Source organism: Phyllobates terribilis, unplaced genomic scaffold, assembly GCF_046119375.1.
Source record: "Phyllobates terribilis strain yellow unplaced genomic scaffold, ASM4611937v1 Scaffold_11__3_contigs__length_659146591, whole genome shotgun sequence".
NCBI lineage: Eukaryota > Metazoa > Chordata > Amphibia > Anura > Dendrobatidae > Phyllobates > Phyllobates terribilis.
In genome coordinates this window covers 322,982,787-323,000,431 of record NW_027362771.1, presented here as the reverse complement: position 1 = coordinate 323,000,431, position 17,645 = coordinate 322,982,787, and the positions used below count along the sequence as shown (strand labels likewise).

General features: G+C 42.1%; 1 protein-coding gene across 10 annotated transcripts in view; it reads left to right on the top strand.

Annotated features, from left to right (window-relative positions):
• The window catches only part of NME6 (NME/NM23 nucleoside diphosphate kinase 6), a 36,481-nt gene that overhangs the window by 3,399 nt on the left and 15,437 nt on the right, over positions 1 to 17,645 (top strand). The window contains exons 1-5 of one of the 10 annotated variants that reach the window (XM_073652608.1): positions 624 to 740; positions 2,446 to 2,552; positions 2,631 to 2,728; positions 3,551 to 3,656; positions 16,556 to 16,658. In XM_073652608.1, coding sequence (XP_073508709.1) covers positions 3,570 to 3,656; positions 16,556 to 16,658 — 190 coding nt within the window. In that variant the 5' untranslated portion in view covers positions 624 to 740; positions 2,446 to 2,552; positions 2,631 to 2,728; positions 3,551 to 3,569. Of the gene's footprint in view, positions 1 to 623; positions 741 to 2,411; positions 2,553 to 2,630; positions 2,729 to 3,550; positions 3,657 to 16,555; positions 16,659 to 17,645 lie in introns of those variants that run through there. The other 9 variants (XM_073652612.1, XM_073652611.1, XM_073652607.1 and 6 more) reach the window with 9 other exon arrangements.

The following is a 17,645-nucleotide window of genomic DNA, read 5'->3' as shown; positions in this document are numbered from 1 at the left end:
AAATGTATCTCTTATGTCATTTTTCAAATCACTGACACTTTTTGGTTTTCGACTATAAACTTTGTCCTTGGGTACTCCCCAAAAGAAAAAATCCATTGGGGTCAAGTCTGGTGAACGTGCCGGCCAATCAAGAGGGCCTCTTCGGCCAATCCATTTATTAGGAAATGTTTCACCAAGATACTCGCGGACTACTCTTGAATAATGTGGAGGTGCCCCATCTTGTTGGAAATAAAGGTCATTTGAATTAGGCTGTTGCTGTAACTGGGGAACAACTTGATTCATTAGAATTCATATATGTTTAGGCTGTTATCAAGTATTATACAATAAATAAAGTCTGAAACCTAAAAATACTTAGCACATAGCAACAATAACAGACAAATTGTTGCTATGTGCTAAGTATTTTTAGGTTTCAGACTTTATTTATTGTATAATACTTGATAACAGCCTAAACATATATGACTCTTGTGGGCATACCTTAACAAAAATGGCGCTGATGCAACACATTTATATAGTTACTTGCACAATGGATAGTGGGTATATGTACCACATCAAAGATGGCGTCTATAGCACTTCCGCCCTTAGTACAATGCCATATCCGCCAGTGATGTCATTGGAGCATGCTCAGTGTCGATTCTCTGTATGCCACAGTTTGGTCTCCTCCCCCTTTCTAGCAGCAATCCTGACATGCGTTTTTTAACACTGGAGATGCCGCTTTTCGGCGTTGCTCACATGTTGATGCGGTGAGTCAATCCTGATTCTTTTGATTCCATACACCTGTATCTATTAAGTAATTTATCATGGATTGAGCTATATCATGTAAGCAAACAATGTGTATGTATTTTCATGAATCAAAAAAAGCTTTATATAATGTGATCTATCTATGTATATGTATTGTATGTTTTTATGCACTTTGCACATTGCACTTTTTGCACTTTATAATGTAAGACTATGTGCCCACGATGCAGAAATGCTCAGGATTTTTTCCTGAGCGTTTCTGCATCTCCCTGGCAGAAAAAATGCATGTGGATTGTACATGTGGATTGTACATGCGGATTGTACATGCGTTTTCCTGCCAGGGACATGCAGATGTGAAGCGTTCTTCACTTGCATTTCCGCATGCGGGTGTCAAGCGATTTTAGCATCACTTGGAAAGTGCTTGACAACTCAGTCATACTATATAAATCCATGCAAACGGCATGGATTTATATAGTGTCACCCGAGAGAATGTAAAAAAATAAAAAATAAACCTATACTTACCTTCCGATGGCCCCTGCAGTCTTGCTGCGCTCCTGTGCTGGCTGCCGGCAGATGACGGTACGCTGTACTGAAGGACCTGCCGTCACATGACTGTGACGTCACCGCAGGTCCTTCAGTCCTGGGCGATCTGCAGGCAAGCACAGGGAAGGAGTCCAGGGGCCGTCGGAAGGTGAATATAATCTTTATTTTTTATTTTATTCTTTTTTTGCTGCTTTAAGGTACCTGGGTGTGGAGGAGAGTCTCCTGTCCTCTACACCCGGGTACCATCCGCACATTAGAACGCGAGTAATGCAAGTACAGATGCAGTCTTGCGGAATTGGCGCGTTCTAATGCAAGTCAATGGCGGCGAAAACGCAGCACTTCCGCAAAATAATTGGTAGTTCTGCGTTTTTTTCCGCAATGATAATCCGCAGCGGAAATTTCCGCAGCATGTGCACAGCACATGCGGATTATCATTGGGGGATATGGCAGGCCTTCTACATTGCGTTTTTTAAGCGTTTCTGCAGCGTTTTTGCCGCTGCGGAAACGCTTAAAAAGCGCATCTTGGGCACACAGCCTAATTGTCCTTTAAATGGATGACCTGATATATACCTCACCTGTATACTCTGCACTTTGCTTGAAAAAGGCTGTATTCAACCGAAACGTTGCCACAGCTCTTGCTCAGCTAATAAATCATCTATTTATGGAGTGCTGTTTCTACTATTTTTTTCATATATATATTTCTCTGCCGTATCTGTGAATCGTGGTATGTGTTAAAGGGGCCCACTGAGACTCTTTCGCCCAGGGCCCACAAAAACCTGGAGCCGACCCTGCATCCAAGGTATAGCCTTCTCCAGCGTGGATATATACCGGGATGACACCGGGCTCACAATAGTCCTCACCTTTTATTCTTCAGACAATCATTGTTCCAGAAGTCATATATAGTCTGAATGGGCTTAATCAGAGAAAATTACTTTGCAGGATTGTAGGGGGGAGCTGTAACATAAACTGCTGTGGATACATACAATCGTGGCCAAAAGTTTTGAGACTGACACAAATTTTGGTTTTCACAAAGTTTGCTGCTTCAGTGTTTTTAGATCTTTCAGATGTTTCTATGGCTACTGAAGTACAGCTATAAGCATTTCATACGTTTTTATACTTTTATTGAGAAATAGTACCTGGGGATCCATGTGACTTACCTCACCACAGGTACAATTATCACACCACCAGGACGTACAGGGTCACCACTGTATTAGACCCACCGGACTTCCCTGGACTGCTACAGGTCACCTATTGGAACACACCTGCATCATCAGGTAAATATCCACTACTTATTTATAGCCCCCACCAGGGCAAAGATCGTTTTCTACCCACACTCTACCTTCGCACTGCAGGTAGACTAAAGTGATAACCTAGGACACCAGGTTTTCAGGAAGCCTAGGCCCCTGGACCTCTTCTTACCCGAAACTAATATCCGCCCGGATTACAGTAGGTACAGAGAATTTATTTACTTTGCAGCATCTCTCTACCTTAATTAATCCTTCATACCTATCATTTAGCCCTGTAGATTCTCCCACCATGGAATAAGAGCACCTACCTAACAGACCATAGTCCCTGATACTTATTCACCAATAAGAACAAGGACCCTACTACAAGTACATTGGTCACCATCTATCTCATCTTGACCTTATCCAATAATCCCACTAAACTAACCCCCCTTACCCTTTTTCCACAGGTTTTTACACCTCTGGACCACACTAAGGGCCATCTTCTATCAAAATATAATACGTTACTCCTATTCTCTAGATATACTGGCCTCTGGTCAGAGACTTTATCAACTTTTAACTGATTTTAAACACCTTTTATCTATTTATTCCAAATAAAGCTTAATTAATTTTATCCAATCTACGACTAGTCCTTAGTTACACCCCCACATTGGTATCTCCCCAATTTCCCTTTACCCACTACCCAAGCGCGAATTATACCCCTATTTGTATTTTTATTGAGAAATACATCAAGTTTATGTAAAGACTCAATATTTATAGTGTTGACCCTTATTTTTCAATACTTCTGCACTTCGCCCTGTCTGCTGGATGTCACCTTCTGGGCCAAATCCTGAATGATAACAAGCCATTCTTACCTAATCAGTGCTTGGAGCTTATCACTATTTCTGTGATTTTCTTTGTCCACCTGCTTCTTGTCAATGTTTTATTCACTTAGTTCTCACCTTTTCCTTGTGAGATGGTTGGTGCTCCATCATGCTGGAAATGTATTTTCTGTGCTTTTCACTATATATGATGTTTTGTCTCTGCAGCTTGTTCCTGTATGTGATCATGTCCACATTTCGCTGGACTCGTTCTCTTCAGCTCACATTGGCTGTAGTTAAGCCAGACGCAGTGGCACATCCCATTATATCTGACGTAAGTATTGTATTGCATAAACGTACTACTGTACCAATTATATATTGGTGAATGATTAGAAAAACGATGCAGCAATGAAAAGACATGTCATGAGATAAACCGTCAGTTATTAGATACAATTCAGACTCCAGCGAGTATAAATAATAAATAAATAAGTCCACTCTAGGATAACAGTAGAGCTACGCATTTTGATGTATAGCTTTAAAGGGGTTGTCCGATCTTAACCCCTTCACGACCTTTGACGTATATTTGCGTCAAAGGTCGTGTCCCTGCCTCGCATGCTGAGCCTACATCTTTCCCCGCACATGATAGCTAATTTAATCTGTCATCATGTGCCTTTAACAGCTGCGGGTGGAGCAGTATTCCACTGGCGGCTGTTAACCAGTTAAATCCCACTGTCAATCACTGACAGCGGGATTTAACACGTTGCGGCAGGAAGCACGTCATACATCCTGCTCATCTGTGCCCCTGTCACATGGGGCATTGATGGGTTGTCATGATGATGACCCTCGTTCCTGTTATTACGATCCTCACCCCCCTCCTTCCCTTTTGTCCTATTAAAAATAGAACAATTAAAAAGAATTACACCTTTGGTATTGCTGCGTTTAGAAAAGTCTGATCTATAAAAATATAAATTAAAAAAACCTATACATGTTCTGACTCGTACTGATCTGCGGAATTATATTTCCAGGTCAGTTTAACCACATGGTGAATATGGTAAGTAAATAAAAAAAATAAAAAAAAATTGTGGAGTTGCACTTTTTATTTTTTTTTTTTTTGCAACTTCAACACACTTGGAATTTTTTTTGCTGCTTTCCAGTGTCTTTCAAAAGTACAACTCCTCCCACAAAAAACAAGCCCTTATACAGCTATGGAGATGAAAAAATAAAAAGGTTATAGCTCTTGGAATAAGGGGAGGAAAAAAATTAAAAGTGCAAAAAAAAAAAAAAACATGGGAAATCACGGTCATGAAAGGGGTTAAGCTACAAGTCTGCACTCACTCTGTGATTGCAGACTTGCCAATCCTCACAACGCGCGTGCACTGCGGTTCTGGAATATGGCAGCACTGGAGGGTAATGGCTTCCTGGTCACTTCACATTTGATTCTCCTCAAATCTTTGGCATTTAATGTGGTCTTCTTTTCTCAACACATTTTTGCCATCCTGTTGACTATTTGCAACAAAACTTTTGATGGATCTGTGATCACGCCCCAATGTCTTAGCAGTTACAAGAGTGCTGCATCCCTCTGTAAGACTTGTAACAATTTTTTACTTTTCAGAGTCAGGTAAATCTCTTTTTTTGGTCCGTTTTGCCTGAGAAAAATAAGCTGCCTAATAATTCTGCACACCTTGATAAAGGGTCAGAATAATGTGAGGAAGGAGGCAAAGGAAAAATCCTCAGCTCAACTGTGAAGGAGGAATGCCAGATAGGGCGCAGTGCAGGGATAACTCCAGGGCGGTCTCTGGCTTAAATATGCTGGAGAAAAGGGTGTTTATCCAGAAGCCGCTACATCAAAGCATGGCAGCAGGCATTCAGACGTCCGGTCTACGCTGCTCTTAATCATGACTGTGAGGGGTTTTGCTCAAAATGCGTAGACCAGACATCTGGGCGCCTACTGCCATGATTTTATTTTTTCTCAGTTTTTAATGTTTTAGCGGCTGCTGGATGAATACTCTTTTCTCCTTGATAAAGGGTGTTGATGGCCTTGGGCCACAATTTATTAATTCATTTTACTCACTTATATAGTGCCATTAATTACACAGCGCTTTACATACAGTACAGACCAAAAGTTTGGACACACCTTCTCATTTAAAGATTTTTCTGTATTTTCATGACTATGAAAATTGTACATTCACACTGAAGGCATCAAAACTATGAATTAACACATGTGGAATTATATAGTTAACAAAAAAGTGTGAAACAACTGAAAATATGTCTTATATTCTTGGTTCTTCAAAGTAGCCACCTTTTGCTTTGATGACTGCTTTGCACACTCTTTGCATTCTCTTGATGAGCTTCAAGAGGTAGTCACCGGAAATGGTTTTCACTTCACAGGTGTGCCCTGTCAGGTTTAATAAGTGGGATTTCTTGCCTTATAAATGGGGTTGGGACCATCAGTTGTGTTGTGCAGAAGTCTGGTGGATACACAGCTGATAGTCCTACTGAATAGACTATTAGCTGCTTTTTTCTTGCCATAATACAAATTCTAAGTAAAGAAAAACGAGTGGCCATCATTACTTTAAGAAGACTTTGAAAGTGTCCCCAAGTGCAGTTGCAAAAACCATCAAGCGCTACAAAGAAACTGGCTCACATGAGGACCGCCTCAGGAAAGGAAGACCAAGAGTCACCTCTGCTTCTGAGGATAAGTTTATCCGAGTCACCAGCCTCAGAAATCGCAGGTTAACAGCAGCTCAGATTAGAGACAAGGTCAATGCCACACAGAGTTCTAGCAGCAGACACATCTCTTCAACAGCTGTTAGGCTGAGTTCACACGATGCGTATTTCATGCGTTTCCGCGGCGTTTTTGCAGTTGCGTAAACGCCGCGGAAACGCATGAAAAACGCATGGTAGAAGGGAAGCAATGTTCCCCAATGGAAATCCGCATGTGCTGTGCCCATGATGCGGATTTTTCCGCAGCGTTAACGCTGCGGTCAAAAATCCGCAGCATGTCAATTAATTTTGCGGAAACGCGGCGATTGACTTGCATTAGAACGCGCCAATTCCGCAAGACAGCATTTGTACTTGCGTTATTGGCGCGTTCTAATATGCGGATGGTACCCGGGTGTGGAGGAGAGGAGAGTCTCATCCACACCCAGGTACCATTAAAAAAGCTGTAAAAAAAGAATGAAATAAAAAATAAATGTATTCTTACCTTCTGTCGGCCCGCGCAGCGCTCCCGCTTGGTTCCCGGCACTTGCAGTGAGTTGTAGGACCTGCGGTGACGTCAGAGTCATGTGACGGGTCACGTGACGCTGACGTCGGCAGGTCTTTCAATTCAAAGTTGCCGGCAGCCGGGAACTTTGTAAAGCAGGACAGCGCGGGCCATCAGAGGTAAGTATATACACTCTCTCGGGTCACACTATATAAATCCATGCTGTTTGCATGGATTTATATAGTGTGACCTAGTTGTCAAGCACTTTCCAGGTGATGCTAAAATCGCCTGGAAAGTGCTTGTCAATCTGCATGCGGAAACGCATGTCAATCTGCATGTGGATCCGCATGTATTCTGCAGGAAAAACGCATGCACAATCTGCATGCGTTTTTTCTGCCAGGGAGATGCAGAAATGATGTAGAAATTTTCTGCTTCATTTCTGCATCGTGTGCACATACCCTTAAGAGGAGACTTTGTGCAGCAGGCCTTCATGGTAAAATAGCTACTAGGAAACCACTGCTAAGGACAGGCAACAAGCAGAAGAGACTTGTTTGGGCTAAAGAAAACAAGGAATGGACATTAGACCAGTGGAAATCTGTGCTTTGGTCTGATGAGTCCAAATTTGAGATCTTTGGTTCCAACCACCGTGTCTTTGTGCGATGCAGAAAAGGTGAACGGATGGACTCTACATGCCTGGTTCCCACCATGAAGCATGGAGGAGGAGGTGTGATGGTGTGGGGGTGCTTTGCTGGTGACACTGTTGGGGAATTATTCAACATTGAAGGCATACTGAACCTGCATGGCTACCACAGCATCTTGCAGCGGCATGCTGTTCCATCCGGTTTGCATTTAGTTGGACCATCATTGATTTTTCAAAAGGACAATGACCCCAAACACACCTCCAGGCTGTGTAAGGGCTATTTGACCAAGAAGGAGAGTGATGGGGTGCTACGCCAGATGACCTGGCCTCCACAGTCACTAGACCTGAACCCAATCGAGATGGTTTGGGGTGAGCTGGACCACAGAGTGAAGGCAAAAGGGCCAACAAGTGCTAAGCATCTCTGGGAACTCCTTCAAGATTGTTGGAAGACCATTTCCGGTGACTACCTCTTGAAGCTCATCAAGAGAATGCCAAGAGTCTGCAACAGTCATCGAAGCAAAAGGTGGCTATTTTGAAGAACGTAGAATATAAGACATATTTTCAGTTGTTTCACACTTTTTTGTTAAGTATATAATTCCACATGTGTTAATTCATAGTTTTGATGCCTTCAGAGTGAATGTACAATTTTCAGTCAGGAAAATACAGAAAAATCTTTAAATGAGAGGGTGTGTCCAAACTTTTGGTCTGTACTGTACATTGTCATCATCACTGTCCCCATTGGGGCTCACAATCTACATTCCCTAGCAGTATGTCTTTGGAGTGTGGGAGGAAACCGGAGAACCCGGAGGAAACCCACCAAACACGGAGAGAACATACAAACTCCTTGGTGGGATTTGAACCCAGGACCCCAGTGCTGCAAGGCTGCTGTGCTAACCTCTGAGCCACCGTATTGCCCCTCCTTCATTACACATCACCTGATCTGCGTCATCCAATAAGCATTCACGTTTACACAGCTTGGAGCTGGAAAAAAATTCAGAAAAATGATAATGTGGTCAAAATACTCACTTGCCTAATAATTCTGCATGTGGTGTACTTTTACTTGCTGGTTTACTTCAGCTGATCACTGGCAATCAACTTATCATTAGCTCTCCCATACTCCCCCCACTGTGCCCCCCCCAAAAAAAAACAATGGGGGAGGGGGATTATGGAAAGGAGGGGCGAGTGATCCAGTGGGCAAGGCAAACCTGGGGCACCCCACATTTAACCAAGAGAGATATGTTATCTGAATCGATGGCTGTGTATAGATGTAGCATGTCTGTGCAGTGTACTGGATTCTTTCCTATCCAGTAAGATGGAGGAGAGTATCTCATTCACTAAATTACAATAGTGACGACTGCCTGAAAAAGGAAGATAATTATTCTTGCAGCTGAGGGTGATAGTCTACCTCACTGTCAAAAAGAGAAACAAAATGAAGACTTGAGATGTTTTGGGGACATTAAAACAATCCTTTCTTTAGAAGCGTCTCATGATGCTTACGTTTTGACCTTCTTAAATTTCATGTGGACATTGAATATTTGTTGCGGGCTCTGCCACTGGAGATTGGCAGGGAATGTATAGTATGATGGCACTGATTGCAAGGGAAGGAATTGATACAGATCTTGCTCGTCTTGGCCTGTGAAAGAAGTGCTGCAGCATTTCTGTTCCATGACTCATTGAATACTTGGCTTGCTCTGATCTCGAGCACCATGGTGGTTTATGCAAAACTGCTAATGGGAAATTACTAGAAACCATTGGACTGTAGCTGGCAATCTTTTCACATATCCGGAACAGAGTTGATTTTTTTTTTTTTTTTTTTTTTTTTATAAATCAAGTGCTTTTTATTGAAACATTTATAAATTAAGAACAGTACATACAGTAGTGTTCAAAAACGTGAGTTAAGCACAAAATCTTTATACTAGTTTTTATTTCCATGCATTGGGAACATTGCACACTGTTTTCTAATTCAAAACATGAAGAGAAATGTATAATTTTAACTACTTTACAGAAAATAACAAAAAATGAACATTAGGCTGTTCTAAAAAATATCAGTGTCTACATTTGTCTTTACAAACCCACAATATGTACTTTTTTTTTTTTTTTTAAGGATTTAGCATTCCTGTGAATCACTAACCTAATATTTAGTTTTATACCCACATTTTTTTTAGAACTGCTTCACATCTATGTTGCATAGAGTCAACCAACTTCTGGCACCTGTCAACTGTTATTCCAGCCCAGGATGATTTGACTACATCCCACAATTCTTTGACCTTTGTTGGCTATGCCTCAGAAACAGCATTTTTGATGTCACCCTTTAAGTGTTGTATCGGATTAAGGTGCAGGGATTGGGCTGACTGCTCCACAACCTCAATTTTGTTGGACTGGAACCAAGATTTTGTTTGTTTACTGGTGTGTTTATGTTCGTTGTCTTGTTGAAACACCAATTTCAAGGGCATATCCTCTTCAGCGTAAGACAACATGACCTCTTCAAGTATTTTAATACATGCAAACTGGTCCATGATCTCTGGTATGTGGTAAATAGGTCCGGCACCATAGTAAGAGAAACATGCCCATATCATGATGCTTGCACCACCATGGTTCACTGTCTTCAGAGTGTACTGTGGCTTGAATGCAGAGCTTAGGGGTCATCTGACGAACTGTCTGTGGCCCTTAGACCCAAAAAGAACAATTTTACTTTCATCAGTCCACAAAATGTTCCTCCATTACTCTTTAGGCCAGTTGATATGTTTTTTTGAAAATTGTATCTGTTTCAGTACATGCCTTTTTTAACTGTGGGACTGCAGGGACTTCTTGCTAAGAGATTAGCTTCACACGGGTGTCTTCTAACTGTCACAGTACTCACAGGTAACTTGAGACTATCTTTGATAATCCTGGAGCTGATCATTGGTTGAGCTTTTGCTATTCTGGCTAATCTTCGATCCATTCGAATGATAGTCTTCCGTTTTCTTCCATGTCTCTCTGGTTTTGCTTTCCATTTTAAACCATTGGAGATACTTTTAGCTGAACAGCCTATCATTGACTGCTATTATTTTGAACACCACTGTACAAAGACGCCCACCCATCCCACATAATACAACAAGATATGTCAATTACAAAGGATATTTCACAATTCGGAAAAGAAAAAGAGTTACAAATTGAGACAGGACCACATCATATGCAACAGATTAGCTGAATGCACCATCTAGCACATAAAGCACATACTGCAACACATACAGTACACATGAGATAATCAGGGGGATTCACGTAGGGACAGTTGGGGAACTCGCTCCAAAATTTCTTGCCAATGGCCTTCTTCTATGGGAAAAATTACGCCTTCCCATTTTTCTTTTGAAAGAATCTGATATTTAACTAAAACCAGGTCTAGTAGGGCACTATATAATATTGAGATCAAACCACCAGAGCCATGTGAGGAAGCTATCTTCTGTATTATCAAGTTCTTGGGTACACGACCATCAAGAATAAGCACCTCTGTCTGATATGTATGCTGTAGCTGGAGGTATTTATTAAATTCAGAGTGAGGTATTCCGAATTTGCATTGTAGTTGGGAGAAGTCCTCAATCGAGTCACCCATTACCCCTTCACCGCCAAATCTGTTTTCACTTTCATGACCGGGCCAAATTTTACAATTCTGACCACTGTCAATTTATGAGGTAATTATTCTGGAACGCTTCAATGGATCCCACTGATTCTGAGACTGTTTTTTCGTAACATATTATATTTCATGATAGTGGTAAAATTTCTTCCATATGACTTGCGTTTATTTGTGAAAAAAAATGGAAATTTGGCAAAAATGTTGAAAATTTAGCAATTTTCAATCTTTAACATTTCCCACATGTCTACTTTATAGCAGCACAATTTTGGAAGTATTTTTTTTATTTTTTAGGAAGTTATAACGATTAAAAGTTGAACAGCGATTTTCTTATTTTTCCAACAAAATTTACAAAACCATTTTTTTAGGGACCACATCATATTTGAAGTGACGTGGAGAGGTCTATATTGCAGAAAATACCAAAAAGTGACACCATTCTAAAAACTGCACCCATCAAGGTGCTCAAAACCACATTCAAGAAGTTTATTAACCCTTCAGGTGCTTCACAGGAACTGAAGCAATGTTGGAGGAAAAAATGAACATTTTACTTTTTTTCACTATAATTTTACTTTAGACCCAATTTTTTATTTTCACAAGGGTTACAGGAAAAAATTGACCCAATTTTTGTGCAATTCATCCTGAGTACGTGAGGGAAAACCACTGTTTGGGCACATGGCAGGGCTCGGAAGGAAATGTGCACCATTTGACTTCTTGAATGCAAAATTGGAAAAAACTAGAATAAGTAGCAGACGCCAAGTCGCGTTTGGAGAGCCCCTGATGTGCCTAAACAGTGGAAATCCCCCCAAGTGATACCATTTTGGAAACTAGACCCCCCCCAAGTAACTTATCTAGATGTGTGGTGATCAATTTGAACCCCCAGGTGGGTCACAGAAGTTTATAACGTAGAGCCGTGAAAATAAAAAAAAAAATACATTTTTTCCACAAAAATTATTTTTTAGCGCCCAATTTTTTTATTTTCACAGGGGTAACAGGAGAAAATGGACCCCAAAATCTGTTGTGCAATTTCTCCTGAATATGTTGATAACCCATATGAGGAGAAAAAACACTATTTGGGCGCATGGCAGGGCTCGGAAGGGAAGGAGTGATGTTTTGGAATGCAGACTTTGATGGAATGGCATCTTGTTGCATTTGGAGAGCCCCTGCTGTCCTCGCTGTTTTCCACAACTTTTTTTTACTATTTTTTTCCACTGTTTAGGCACGAGTGCTGATCGGTGATTTGCGTCACTGATCAACGCTCGGCGGCTGCAGGACGCAAGCACGGAGGTGGTGCAAAGGAGGGGTGGAGAAAAATGCACAGAGACCAAATAAAGTCCTGGAAAACAGTGAGCATGGATGTTGATGAATGATTTGTGTTACTGATCAGCACTTGGCTGCTGCAGGACGCACAAAAAAGATAAAAACTGCCAAAAATCGAGCGATCAAGTAATGATCAGCGCTCTGTGGCAAAAAGAGGTGTTGGGGAGGAGAGGAGGAAAAAGGGGGTGAGCGGGGAATTGGGGTGGATCAGATGAGATCAGGCAATGATCAGGGATAAGGAACTCTTCTTTTTTCTTCCTTTCAGCAAGTTCAGTAGCAACAGCGATGATTAGGCAGCAGCTAGATCTGCGATGGCACAGGCCTATGTGGCACCATTAAGCCCAGCATGACGCACAGATGGACAGAGTGACCACCCTATACAAATCTGCAGCTAGAATGAGGAAGTACACCATGTCTGTGCGCTCTGATTGGTGCAATCAATGTCCTCTTCGATTGCACCAATCAGCTGGCTCAGGTGAGCCTGACGCTGCCAGGCACCAGCCTATGATCGGTGCTTCAGCACCGATCCTAGGCTGGACATCAGTGTTTCAGGCAATCTGATTTGGCTTGGGTTCATTTCATGGCTAAAGCTGCTGTGACTGCCAGGTTAAGAGTAAATGGATGACTTTCCCCCAACTTCGTGTTGTGGAGGAACACACAGCAGGGTTGCCCCTTGTCTCCCCTGTTCTTCACATTGGCCACTGAACCTCTTGCTGCAATTATTAGGAGCCACCCAGGTATAAAAGGTTTTCGCAGAGGGAACGTAGAGGAAAAGGTGGCACTCTACGCTGATGATACTCTGTTGTTTCTGGTGAGACCTTCCACTACTCTACCCATAGCGATGGAGACTATTAAGAGATTCAGGAAATATTCAGGTTTGCTGATTAATTGGGGCGAATCAGCCTTGCTCCCATTAGATAATTCAGGTTTAAAAGTGGTCTCTGAATTTAAATATTTAGGTATTAACATATCTGCACAAGTAAATGACTATGAACGATTAAATCTTACCCCAAATCCTTACAAAGTTCAAACACAAGATGGGTACCTGGACTAAGCTACCATTGTCAGTGGTGGGGTGCACCAACCTAATTAAAATGATTTAGATGCCTCCTTCGCTATATGTTTTGCACAACTCCCTAATTTGGATACTCCTGCGATACTTTTTCTTAAATTATCCGTATGTTCAGGGAATTAATTTGGGGAACGCAGACTGCATGGATTAACCTGGAAACTATACAAAGAGATGAGTGCGGGTGGTTTGGTAGTCCAAAACTCATGCGTCTACTATATGGCAGCTCAACCTCAACATATTCGTGGCTGGGATGATCCTGGGGGTGGGGGTGTACAGTGTCTGTTACTCCAACATCATATTAAGTCATCTAGGTTATGTGAGGCACTGGAAGCAAACTGGTTTAGGGTCTTTTCTGGCAAAACCCCATCTTTACTACTAATGCATCGGCTTTGGTAGAATGTGAGAGAATTGCAGGGCCTGCATGGGATCACAAAATTCACCTCACTGTGTGAAGCCTTGTGGCTCTCTAACTTATATCAACGGAAGGGGTTCAAAAGCTGGAGCCTAAGACCATGGCCCCACTATCAGTATTTGGTTTAGTATTTTTTCTCAGGAGTGGGAGACAAATCCAGGAGTGGGTGATAAATGTAGAATTGGTGCACTTGTTTCTATCACCCACTCCTGGTTTTGTCTCCCACTCCTGAGAAAAAATACTGACCAAATACTGATAGTGGGGCCATGGCCTAAGGGGGATGATAAGGTTTTCTTACCTTTTAACCTCTTCCCAACATTTGTAGTATACCTAAGTCCTGATCGGGAAGGACTTCCCGACCGATACAGTATTTATACATCATGTCAATCATACGATCACCGTGCTAAGCGTACGGTGATCGCATAATTGTCCCTGCTGTTTCTCAAAGCAGGCAACATGGCGTTGTTATCCCGGGGGGTGGCGACACTCCGCCCTGCAACTACTATCGCTGCGATTGACTGTTCAATTGTGAATGAATTTGTGGCACAGTGGGGTTGATCTTGTTCTCTTTTTACTAATAATACTGATCGGAAGTATCATGTGTGCAGCAGCGATGACAATCTCTTCTTCTGCGCGCTTGTGCACAATCCTTTGTACAAAGTGGGCTGCACATGCGCAGATTGAGTACTTCGAGTTGATGATGGATGCGACTGCGCATGCGCCATTTTGTTGTAGACCAAATTATTTTTTTCATTAACTGCGCAGGTGCGATATTTAAAATAGGAGGCAGGTTGCTGACAGATTAGTTACCTGTCATTCAAACAGGAAAATGAAGGGACCAGAACACCAAGATAATCCCTGGCCACAGTCCCGCCCTAATGCACGAAGATATCATTAAAATAAAACGTCAACGAATACACAAAAACTACAAAACTCATTTTTTTTCACCGCAGGTATCATTTTAATCAGTGTAACAGTGCCAACATGAAAATGCCTTTCCTTTAATTAGCAAAATCCCGCTGACAGGTTCTCTTTAAACCTATCCCAATACGGGTGAATAATGTTGTTGAAATCTTCCATAATTAGTACGAGAACACCCAGCGATTTCTCAGTAAATGTCACCATTATCTTCATTATAGTGTTATTATTTTAAGGAGGAGGGATATAAGCCGCTATCAACAGTAATTCCTTAGAGTATATTTTGCAGTGAATGCGTACAAAACTACTGGCCCCATCGATCTTAGAAGAGAGAGTTTCAAAGGGAATGGACCTGTGAACCAAGACCCTCACACCCCTGGAGCACGCCGTTTTATCTTTTTGTAAATGCGTCTCCTGCAGACACACCACTGTGGGTGAGTGTTCCCGGACATACTCCATAACAGAGGTCCGTTTTGAAGTATCGCCTAACTTACGTTCAACGAGATAAATTTGAGATTACTAGCCATTACGGCGGTCTATACATGGATTGAAAAGTGTGGAGGGCATAAATATTACCAGCCCCCTTGTATATCAGTGTGGGGTCACCTTCGTACACCAGAAAAATATCAACAACATTATGTTCAGAACTGTGCAGCACATTTTGAGAACTTTGTGCCCCAATAAACATTCAACATAAAACTACATTTCCTTCCGACAAAGGCAGATGGATGAAGGCACCAGTCCATCCTGCAATCGATAGACAGGGCAGATGAACAACCTAAAAGAAAAAGATGAATGTTCCTTGGGAGCCTGCCAGTGTAGGATAATAGGCAGGATACAAGAGTCCACTGGACCGTGTGTTAATTAGTAAAGGATATAGCTCCTATAGTCAATCGGGAAGTCACCAATGGCACATAACTTAGTTTGAGGAATCAACGTTGTGGACTTCGACGAATCCTTTGCTTATTTAATTCCATCCAGCGTAGAGCCTCTTTAGGATCTTTATGGAATACCAACCAACTGCACATTGGAGATTGCTGAGCTGTAATGTATCACAGCCATAAATGCATCTCCCCATGTGGATTCGTTGACTGGGAGGTTTGCTTTTAGGTGAAGCTGCAGGGCAGGGAGACCATCTAAGGTAGATGCAGCCTGTGTCTTCTTTTCCACCATGGATTCCGGGGACATAGTGGTATCTCCTATCTGAGGCTCCTGTGGCCTGTCAGGAGCTGTGGGCTGCTTAATGGGGGTTCTGGCAAAGCCAGCAAGTCTCGCCATTGTGCTAGCAGCCACCGCTGCCCACGCTCACCGCCGTCTCCCTGTGTTTTTTTTGGCTGTTCCTCTGGCCATGATCGTATTACTAAAGGGTGCAAGAGAGCTTCAGACACCTGGGGAGATGATTTGCACTAGCGTGGACGTGCAGGGAGGCAGGTGTTCCCGGAGCTCTCGCTCAGTGTGGCTTCTCGCATGCTCGGCCAAGCTACGCCCCAACCGAGTTGAATTTAATGTGGCTCTTACATAATATATACATTGGTTATGTAAATTACATGCCATGTAGCATTGCTGTAAGGTTTTGATCTATAGCAGTGTGAAATTGGAGATTTTACAGAAAACTGGAACGTCAGCTCTTATAGAGACATAGTATGGACCTAATTGACACTTACAAGCTCTTTTCTGTTGATCTTGTAAGCGCTGTTTTGAAGCTAGCAGGACCACTGGAGCCCACTGATCCCTCCTAGTCTTGACCAGCTTCAGCTGCAGTGCTTGCAAGTTAGACAGCAGCTGTGGTCGGTCTCATGGGCAACGAGCTGTAAACACTGATCAATAATACTCCTCTATAAAGATGGAAATAAACATTTAAACCAATGAAATGATAGTTAGGTCAAACCATATGCAGCTTATATACGTAAGACGTTGGTGGCCCCGCTCACCTCACGACTTTGAGTGCAGCAGAATTAACCCTTTAGGCTTATCTCTTTCCTACATCAAATGCACATTGACATGTATTGTTTTCAGTCCATGGTTTGTGTCCTGTCTAGTGATTTTCTTTTATATTCCATAGGCTGTACATCAGAGGATTCTAGACAACAAATTCCTTATAGTAAGAAATAAAGAACTTCAATGGAGAGCAAACGATTCTCAGCGTTTTTACCATGAACATGCAGGTGAAATATGTTTCTAATGCAGTCGCTGTGGGGTGACGGAGAAATATCTGGACTGCTCACCCACAAGCGGGTGCACTATAACTGTTATCATTGCAGACAAATCTTATACATAAGGACTCTTACATTCATTGGGATATACATAACATTTAGATTTGTGGGGCCGAGACTGGGCATTTACAGGGGAGTCCTGGGCTTTCCAGTCTAAGTAGAGTAGACTCAAACTTCTCTAAGCTCATGAAAACCGAATTGGAGCTTAAGTATAGGCAAAGTGAAACGTGTCTTTGGCCTCTATTCATTGAAGAGATAGATGATGGCTGGAAAATGCATAGAACTTTTTATAAAAATGTAATAAATGGAAAACTATATAAATAGAAACCTGATGTTGTTAATAGTAAATTTATAGCAGTCCCTGAAGTTACAATATTAATTGGTTCTGGGATGACCATTGTGAGCTGTGAATATTGTAACCTGAGACCATAATTGTATGGATTAGTAAAGATTCTCCTTGTGGAGAGTGCCACGTCGGTGTAATGCTCCCCTGAGAATTTGAATATGCAAATAGTCTCTTCAGGGATAAAGGGGACAAGAACTCTAGTGCCATCTATTTGATGTAGAAATCCTAAAATTCAATATTGACCCTTTAAGGACCTTGTCACATAACTTGGAGTAAGAAGCCAAAGCAGAAACTCCATTTTCAGACATCTTTTTTGGGGGTGTTTGCCCCTCATGAGTGCAAAGCAAGAGACCTGATTTGGCTAGGTGAGAGGCCTCTGACAAAGTTTCTCCTTATGAGAAGACTTGTAGGCTATTTGCGTATTTAATTTCCCAGAGGAGCATTGCATAGCCTTTAAGCCTCCCTACTCCGACTTTGCACTCTTCACAAGGAGACACTTTACCTCATAGATCCCGATAGAGGTCCCTCACTCAGCCAAACCAGTTCTGTCCTGCTTTTCATCGATGAGGGGCAAACACCCTGAAACACGTGTC